Source organism: Perna viridis, chromosome 6 (genome assembly GCF_037379345.1).
Source record: "Perna viridis isolate PV_CMFRI_1.1 ecotype Kerala chromosome 6, ASM3737934v1, whole genome shotgun sequence".
In the NCBI taxonomy this organism is placed as follows: Eukaryota; Metazoa; Mollusca; class Bivalvia; order Mytilida; family Mytilidae; genus Perna; species Perna viridis.
Window position 1 is genome coordinate 15,782,879 of NC_142450.1, and position 10,661 is coordinate 15,793,539.

The window sequence follows — 10,661 nt, forward strand, 5'->3', positions numbered from 1 at the left end:
ATGAAATAAGATGTATTTCAATTTCAGTTTTGATATGGTGGATATTGGGATTAATAAGCTAGAGTGAACCTTTTTATCAAAAATGGGCTGATTCCGATTATCATATAGACAGCAGTGTTTTATCGACTATTCCCAGTGTGATAAATTTTGATAATTCACTCTGTTAAATATATCGGTAATTTCACTCTCGAACTTTCTCCTGCCAAAACGTCACAACTTTGATTTCAATCCGCCAATCACAGAATTTAAAATTCATGTTGAAAATATCGATAAATTATTTAAAAAAAATATATAATAAATAGGATAACCAATTGGTAATCGTGAAAAACCAAAATATAATCACTAGTGCCGAGATCGCTTGAGGATTTAACTCGTGATAGTATTTTAGTTATTCACTCTTTCCAACTAATTATCTTATTATTATTATTATTATTTTGTATACTTTTTAATGTAGGTAAATTGATTTATTTTATAATTATAATTTTGTCTATAATGCTTAAATATTGAAATATCCACCATGGAAGGACTTGAAAGCGATGATGATAAGGGATGAATTAAATGAATGCAAATACTAGCATTTAAATCTTCCCATATGATTACTACCGTAACTTCTCGTTGGTTAGGACATTGTGTATAATTAAAATGAGAAAATGATAATTTCCGATTTTTAACCAAATTTTCGGCACTTGTGGTTTCGTTAAGCGTGTGTCTGAGGTTGTTTTTTTTGTCCAATAGATCGGCGTGTGGATTTGGTAGAGGGAATAGACGAACAAGGGAAAGTTATAATTATTATTAAATTACACATGATTATACCCAATAATACGAGTACTTGACTAAAAAGTGATGACAGCTGACAGAAAAGATTAATCTGATAGAGGCAAATGACAAATTGTTATAACTCTTCAATTAAAGGCGACAATCGCCTGAGTGACGATGTAGTCTTTTTTGGAGAAAAAAAATTGATAAAGGCAAAATCAGGTTAAAAACTATCTAATACAAAATAATAAACTAAAAAAGAATTCATCACATCACTAAGTTATTTTCATTAGAACGTCCTATCTCACGATGCATTTCACATGTACATTTAAATCAACCACTGAATTATGAAATGGACAACAAAAATAAAAAAGTCAACATTTATCTCCTCTTTTTTTAGCTCTGTGGACCGGTTGGAGTCAGGATTCCAATTGAGAGTTCACAGTAGCATTTCAATATATTAATCCTGATTGCATTTGTCATGTATATTCATTAACGTATTTTGATACGAATCTAAAAAGGAAGATTGTACCTTTTATATTTTGGATAACATTATTTTCAATAATTTTTTCACATAATTTAGAAAATGTCAAAGCTACATATTGAGCTTCTCTGGTCCATTTCATATCATTTTCATCGTATCAAATGAAGCATGCTCCGATAGACTTTTCATTGTTGTACTGTAAATACAAGTTTCGAAGTGGTTAAGGAGATATCCATGAAAGATCAAGGCAGTGGCTAACCCATGCTAAAATTATGCATCCAAGATTAGGTAGAAACTCATGTCATCTGAATGAAATTTAAGGAATGTTTTAGTTGGTAATTAACTGAAAAATATACATAAAATGTAGTAGAAATTTGTAAATAAAGGGATGTTTCTTTGTTTGTTTGTTGAGGTTTAACGTCCGAGCAGCAATATTTCAGCTATATTCAGATGATGAACTTGAAATTGATGATAAAATGAACATGAAATGATGATGAAATGAAAAAGGGATGGGACACAAGGTCGACAAATTTTGATTGCCACTGGAAATACGGAGACGTGGGTAGGGTCAGGTAATTTAGCCTCCTGTGGCGGAGCCCTATGGTTCCTACTCCGGGAGAATACCACAGCAAGGTTCTTTAATGTGCGAGCAACGTGGCATCTTTCCCAACACTGTGCACCACTATGGTTTGTGGTCAGGTTTTCCATATTATAGTCTGACAACTCCAGTATGTAACACGCCAGGGGTACCCCATTCCACCACCTGGGGCACACATCCCAGTTGCTCTGTGGGCAGAGCGCCCTAGCCCCCGGCTAGGGTTCTTAGCACTATTTAGTCGCCTTTTACGACAAGCTTAGCGCTGCTGCAGGCCTATTCTTTTAACACCCGGACCTGCACGGGTGGTAAATAAAGGGAAATAACTATTTGATCTGTTCATAATTTAGATGATTTATTTGGGAAATTTGAGCATATAGTCAGAGTCATCTCTTTTTGATACTGAAAATAAAAACGTGTTGCTTCCCTTATCTTTAATTTATTTGTGTAATCTTTTTTTTTATTCGGTTCGCTAAATTGTATCTGTAGATCGTCTCTACCTCATGTGTTCACGTATATGCCATGTTTTCGGATTTCGGCGTATTTGAAGCATCCCACTGCTGCATGACGCTTCGGTATTTTTTTCGCCAATGCTAGGATTTATACTTTTGTACTTAAAACCCTCCGGGTCGATGACACTGCTGGTGGACCAAAGACCACAGAGGGTGATCACGAATCATTTCAGATAATATTTATCGAAATTTGCAGTATTATAAAATTCAAAATTCATAAGACACCATGCTTCCTTCCTTGTGTTGGACATTGTAGGACTTCTTGGTGCTGTATTTGGCTTCCTTTTTCGATACATAGGTTTTCACAACTTCTTGTACACAGTTGCTTTTTTTTTTATTTAATTAGATCTTCCTTAGTATTTGATTTTAATGCTGCTGATAAGATGTTACTTCTTGTAACACTTGCACAGCATAACTTCTTTTAACAAGAGTAATCAAGGGAACCAATGTTCTAGCGGAAATCAAAAGAAAGCGATCCAGGGACAAAGCCCAAATATGGAAAACAGACATATACAACAAAGAACATTAAGTAACTAAAATAATACATGCAAAGTAACAAAAGTAAATGAGCACCTTATATGGCTGGTACATGTCATGTATTTTTTTCAATTTAAAAGCCACCGGGTCGATGCCACTGCTGGTGGATCATAGGGGTCCGAGGGTATTCACGAACCCAGTAGCCTGGTTTGTTTGACCACGAATCATTTCATATTATATTATTTATCGCAAATTTGCAGTATTACACGTTTAAAATTTCATAAATAGCAAAGGCTGCATTCCTTGAATTGCACAAAGTAGAATTTTTTTGTGCTGTATCTTGTTTTCTATTTCGAAACATTGGTTTTTGATATTGTACATATTTTGCTTTTTTTTTTTATTTAGATCTTCCTTTGTATTTGTTTGTAATGCTGCTGAGGGGAGATTACTCCTCGACGCATCTAATTTGTTATCTTATATGATTTTTATTTTTTATTTATTAGGTTTTGAGCTCTTTCATAAGAACAGGACATTTCAGTTGTAATTAAGGGGACAACATCGATCGTAATATCTATGTAGTAAGTATTTGACCCTTATGTCAGTATCTTCAATGTTCTAATCGAACCGCCTCTGTGTTTTCATGGTAGCGTGATAGCACCGAGTGCGGGAAGTCGTTAGTTCGATTTACGGCCGAAACACACCACCAAAAACTTTAAAATTGGTAGTCACTGCCGTCTTCGCCGAGCACGCGGTATTGAAGGGGATGAAGTGGCGACTGCTTGGCTTGGAGTCAGAATAATATGTCCGTTAGGGGTGGCATGTCTATCTGCGGGCTGTAGCTTTTGTGTTAGCATAATTTTAAGATCCGGTTAAGAGTGTACGTCTATTACAAAGCAGGATGTGTTCGTGTTCTCATTCGTGTTCGTGAAATGCACGAAATGTCTGCAGTAGGACGTTAAACTACAATCAATCAATCAATCAATCAATCAATCAAATCATTCAATTAATCAATGTTTTAATCAGCAATCAACACTGCTAAGGTCTAAACTTATTTCTTATACGTCAAAGAGCTTTACCTTGTGTACCCGCATCGCAATTTGCCGTTTCAAATACAAAACAAAAGGAGAATAAGTGGAAAACGAGAATTGTCTGTTGTTATGTAACAAAAACATCTGTTTTGAGCATTGATACAATTAAATGGTATTATATAATCATACCCCCTAAAAACCAGTCTGCGTTTGTTTACTTAACATCTCAGAATAATAATGACGGTAAAGAAAATAGATTCATGATTTCATTATTTTATCATTCAAGTCAGACGCTTTAGATTTACTAAATTTACAACTAATTTTATTATTAGTTTTTTTAAACCATAGTAAAGAAATACTTGGCTCCTCCCATTTTTAGAAACACCTGTCGCGTGCCTAGTTCAGGTATTCCATCACTCTGTCAGATTTTATTACACGATATCTAGAGTTACGGGCTATTCAGATTTTAATGTTTTGTTTTACCTCAAGATCAAAAAGAATTGATATTATATTTTGATAAAAATTGTTGATATTCTGAAATCTGACCAGTTCTACCTTTCTAGTTCGGAAAAATTGAAATGATAACATTTAATGAGAAATGAAAGTGATATTGAAGCCCCATTTTCGGATTAACTTTATACACCATTCTTTTAAATTATAAATTACCATTCATAATGTTTAAAAAAACACATTAAAAGACATATCGAAAGATAATGTAAAATGTGATATACGAGCACATGTGCATTCCACTGCAATCTCAATAAAAATAAAATTAAACATTTTCTAGTATAAATTTCGAATGCGGTACCAGACAGTCTACTTGTCTTATGTATCACTATGTAGGCATTATTAGATAAATAATATGGTTTAAACCTTCTCGCAACGCTCAAATATACTTCGAAAAACAGATCGGTTACGGAAGCCTCATACACAACACAGCGCCACCTATATGTACAATGTATTTTCCAAAAGTCGTTTTTGATTCTTGTGTAATTATTTATGACCGCATTATTGATCAGATAGGTAGATAATAAAACTAATTCCGAATTTCGAGTTACATTATGCGAGCTTTGGCGAGCGTGTTGTCTTAGATATTTTACTATTCAACCAGTTCATTATACATGAACCCAAGCTTGACCTACATGTGTATATAAATTTGATATAACGAAAATGGGTATAGTGTATAATAAATAAATGTGGAATAAATTGTCTGGCATTGTCTTGCATTTGTCAATTCTGTTTCTAAACATACAGTTGAACTGTTCTAATATGTTTTTACCATTAACTTCGTTGTTTTGCGTCAAAATGTATGAAAGAATTACTGTTCTGTATTTCTAGTGATATCTTGTTGAAAGAACTGTCTTGATCCGCTGATCACTTCAATTACGGCAAAAATGTCAAGACGAACCTCTTATTTCTGCATTTGAGGTCATGTATTAGTATAACGGATATTCAAGCTCCGAACAGCGTCTGACGTTCGAAATTTACTGTAGACGCTGCCGCCAGTCCTCGCAGAAAATGCAAGAATCTTGCAAAGTCGGGAAAAAGTTTTACACGACGTTATCCGATTTGCAAAACAGGTATGATTTGAATAACGCCTGAGAATTTTGAAAGGCCTGTTTGCAGCGGTTAGAAAGAGAGGAAACCAACGTCTGCCGCTGTGAGGAGCATGACAGAAATTGCGAAGTTGTTTCGGTTGGAAATAATATTCTTTTCAAATACATGGAATGCAACGTTTCATCATTTGGTGTTTACTTGTAAGTGTAAGTGTTAGTAAGAATCAGGCAAAATGGGAAAAATCAGAAACATGCATGGCAGAAACCCCACCGATCTGACAATGTGATATCACTCAAGGATACTTTCTCTATTTGACAAGACAATTAATTTATTTGATCTCTGTATCATTGGATTTGCTCAGAAATTTTACAATAGAATCTTAGAAAAATGAGGTTTTTGACAAAGTTATTTGCCCTTGAAACGCTCATTTTCAGTGCATTTTAATTAAATCGTAAATGATTTGTCCAGCATGATATGGAATCTCTTAATGTCTGTTCTCCTTGATTCAGATGGGGCGAATAGTCAAATTTAACTTTCAAAATGGTGGGTTTTTCATACCATGTTTCACCCACTGACTGATTCCTACAAGGATTGACACTTAACAGCATGAACACATTTTAAACCTGTTTTTGTTTTGTTTTTTAGATTACTTAGAACTATGACTGGTACTCAACTTTTTACCAATTCTTTATTGTTTATGCCCCCCTTTTGATTACCTTTTCATTTCCGCTTTAAAAATATGAACTGAAATCTTCAACAACTCTTTATTTGGCGACATTTTTAATATTAAGCAGGTATGCAAATTGATATTAAATGTTGTAGAACGAGTAATAAACTGCGGACATAGGTTTTCTTATTGAAATCTAGCGGTATTGTGTTGTGGTTAAAATACCTCGGAATATTAATATTTTCTTTGACAAAACAAATATTCTTATTGAAATATCGTAACAGGTTGCTAATTTTTAAGTATCACAATCTTAATGTGGACATCTGCAAGTTCTTTTCGTTTTTATTGGTATTATTCATTGAACCGTTGGTGAAGCGATCTCTAATGGCGGTATCCTCTCGTTTGATGCATTTAATTTACTTTACCTGAAGATATATCGGGGACACGCGACAATCGTACGAATAAAATCTGATTGACAAATGATGACATTTAAATGTTCACATTTCAACAAGGAACGAGTCAGGGGCGGTGCGTTTGTGGCATGGGAGGAGCTTTAATATCTTGTCATATTTAAATCGACATCCAAAATTTTGCTTTTCGTATTACAGATAAAACGTAGATGGCCACGGGACACTTGTGTTTTAATCCACACGACTAGCACACGACTTAAAAAATATGACATCGACGATAAGTTTAGTGCCTATTCAGGCTTTAACATCCTTCAACAAAAATGGCGTTCAGATGACTGGACCTTTCATCTTGGTGAAAACAACACCAACAACAGTAGCGCAACAAGTCCAGGAACAGCGAAGGTTGAAAAATCAGGAGCCTCTTTCATCAAAGGAACCACAGCTACTACGATGCAAAAGACGCACGGATGGAAAAGGTCTTCACAATATACTACCAAAACCACAGCCTGCAACAGTGGCTAGACGCAATGAACGTGAAAGAAAAAGAGTAAAACAGGTGAACTTAGGCTTTGAAACTCTGCGAGATCATGTCCCAGACGGAAAGAAAAACAAAAAGTTAAGCAAAGTTGATACGCTGAAGAGTGCAGTTGAATACATTAAACAGCTGCAGCAGTTGCTGAAATACACTGAAGATGGAGGAAACTTAGAACATGACTTTAGTGGTGTTATGCAACACAATGCTAATTCACAGAATGGTCTTATAAATGAACGATTGCAAGCACCATCTGAAGATGTTGAAAGCGACAAAGAAAATTTCAGTGATGAAGTGATGGACAAAACTGACACGAACAAGAGTGAAAACAATGGATTCGTGCAATACAGCACAATAAATAATAATATTGACAACTCTGGAATAAACTACAACCAACTGCAGACATTTAGCTACAACCAAGAGAATACCGTTACTTATGAATCTGATTCAACGAATTCGTATTATACAAGTGAGAACTTTATCCCTTACGAGTCTGCTTCTTGTTATGTTTCGGATAACTACCAATACAGCAGTGACTATAATAACATGCAGCATTCTCCCGCCACAAGCTACGTCTCGATGCAGCATAGCCCTTCTACATCAGAGAGTTTGTCGGAGTCGTTTAGCTCAGAAGAGGATGAATTACCCGACCTCCGTTCATTTTTCCCATTGTAGATTTTTACAGGTAAGGGATACGTTTTAAACATCTTACCTTTATACTTGTCTTATATCTGAAATCCATTGTGCATTTTTTATGTTATAAATATGTTGTTTTCATGTTAGACATGAAGTTAATTCAATATAAAAATTGGTGTGACTCATTTCTCGAATTGTCAACAGAGGGTAAAACGAACACGAGATTTATTAAAGGGATGAAAGGCTTGGAAATCAAAATCATTATTTGATATCGTAAGAAATTATTAAATATTTTTGTATATAGCTTTACTGTTGCATACATCCTTCGCCAGTTATTGATCAAAGGGATAGAAATTTTAAGCTTAGAATACTTTAAAACCTGGCTATAATTTATCATTAAATGTAAATAAATCACGCACTGAGCTTTTTGGGGGTTTGATATGAAAATAATGGGTTTTCTTAAAAATAGATTGTTTTCATAAGTGTACTTTGATTAAATGAATGACTTTCTTTTGGTCAAAACATGACATATATTAATGCATCGGAAATCCACTTTAGATCACAAAGTGTAGATTAAGCATATGATGCAATTACGGCGACATGTTGGTTATACATAATTTCATTTAGACGATTAATATGAATTTATTACAAACTGAATTGATGAATTCCATTGATAGTTCCAACTCCTTAATTTCGTTGCTTTTTTGCGTGACCTTAACTAGCATATGAATTAGATACTTAACGTTTAAACATGTATTATACCATCATTCTATGAAATAACTGTAGTTTGCGTTTTCTAAAATTTTGTTTTTTTTTCATTTTCAGATGCACCGATCTGTTTGTTCTAGCAAGTGGAAGGTTTGCAGTAATGACCGAACTGGAAATGATGGAACGAAATTTTTCCAGAGATGTAGTAAAGCAATCTGGGTACATTTGTCATCGAAATGGTTACGTTTTTGTTCATTTTACAGCTAATAGGCAGCTATGGTGTATTTACATTGTATGATGTAGTGCTTCAGTCAGACCTGTATATATACATATATATAGAAGATATTGAAGTGTCAGTCTTTGTAAGAATCAGGTAGAGGGTGAAACATAGTTTAAAAAAACCCACCATTTTGAAAGTCAAGAAAAAAATGACATTTATGTAAATTGAGTAATAATTTAATTTTCATTAAAAATCTCAATGTACCAAAATTCTATTTAATAATTCCGAAGCAAATTCAGTGATGTAGAATTCAAATAGTTGTCTTTCAAATAGAGAAAATCCTTGAGTGAAATTATATTGTCAGATCAGTGGGTTTTTAATATGCATGTATCTGATTTTTCACCTTTTGCCCGATTCTTACAAAAAACTTGCATGTGCACTTGATAATGAAAAGACTATTAGTGGGCGGTATGCTCGTTTCAAGATCGTGCGTTGAAAAACCTTTGATAAAACATGCATCCTTTCTAAGACACTTTATAAATCCGTCGAAAGTCGTTATAGGCAGGTCTGGTTATGTTACAAATACCGATTGTGTTCGACTGTTAAATTTTATACATGAATGTGTTCATAGCAGTTTTATGTTACTTTGTCTAATGTTTGCTTATGGTCAATGATAGCTTTTTATACGTGTATACTTTTGACTATGGCATTTTTATAGCATGTGTTCACGAACTGTTGACAATATTTGTTAATATTTTTTTATGAAGTGCTGACTTGTTGAATATTTTATAACACGTTTTTACAATGATGATAATTTTACGACACACTTCATGTGTCAAAGTTTCCTACAGATTTGATTATTTATTAAAACATTTTATATTTGTTGTAAATATATGCAATTTAATAATTTTATACAACAGTTTTGTAAACTATAAATTTCAGAATAAAATATTTATGCGGTATTTGCATTCTATTGTGTTCTCGAAAGTATGATTCAAAAAATGATTAATGATTTAAGTTATACCAGCAAAGTTTATCAAATCCAAACTGACCTGATAATACATTGTCTTATACAGAAATACCGGAAAAGGGAACCAGCTGACTTTCTTAAACGGTCATGCAACTGTGAACTGTGATGTCTAATTTTTTATTTTTTTTAGATAATCAATCAGCATTTTCGAGCTAAAGGGAGAGGGAACGCCCCAACCTTGTAACGTGGGATTTTGTTCAGCATCTTCAGATGATTTCAAGATGCAGGCTTCAGATGCCAAAAAAAAAAATACAAACAAACAACAACACAAAACAAAACAAAAGCAAACAAAACACTAACAGAAAAAACAATCAAGTGGTCGACCTGATTGTTTTAGCTAGGCTATCGATTATCCATGATTGGGTTCGGACATGTTTGTAGTCCATGCATGATTCAGTTTAAACAGTGCTCATACTTAAATAGTAGTATTCGGATTAGGCAGGTTTTTTTTATTGAAACATGATTCGGTTTCAACAGAGTTCCGTTAAATAAACATTAACATGGTTCGGATAATACAGGTTTTCGGTTTCTTCAATGTCCGATTTACGCAAAGTTTTGTAAGAGTTCAGTATCATTTAGTATAATTAAATTTGCTTTATAACAACACTGCATTCTTTACAGTTTTAAAATGATACGGGGAAAGTATGAAATCTATTAAGAAATATGAGGTTACAAGCTGAAAAGAAGAGAAAGAAAAAGGAAGAAACAGGCAATAAAATTAGATACTAAGCAAACTAAATATGAATGAGCATCGTTTAACCTTAAGGGTATTCGGCTAGTCACTGTGTTTAAGTGAATTGACAGGAAAATGTCAATATCCGATACTTTTTTTTCAGAAGCATCACAGTGTTGATCATATTATATAAGAAAATTCAATTATCTGCACATATAATGATTTCAAGCGTTAAAACGACATTGATGAGCATATGCTTACAATTGCCGAACTAATACCATTTCTGCTAGCATCTTTTGGTATTAACTTTTTCCATGGTAGGATTACAAGATTACTTGTACCACTCACTCATTTTTTTCTGAACAAGAAATGTTTT

General features: G+C 33.8%; 1 protein-coding gene across 1 annotated transcript; it reads left to right on the plus strand.

Moving 5' to 3' along the window:
* Window positions 1-5,459: 5,459 nt before the first annotated feature.
* On the plus strand, window positions 5,460-9,536 carry LOC148613840 (uncharacterized). Its single transcript, XM_088587475.1, has 3 exons — window positions 5,460-5,609; window positions 6,685-7,703; window positions 8,480-9,536. Exon 2 carries the CDS (start codon window positions 6,752-6,754, stop codon window positions 7,691-7,693), a length of 942 nt encoding a protein of 313 aa, XP_088443601.1. The 5' UTR covers window positions 5,460-5,609; window positions 6,685-6,751; the 3' UTR covers window positions 7,694-7,703; window positions 8,480-9,536.
* Window positions 9,537-10,661: the final 1,125 nt, after the last annotated feature.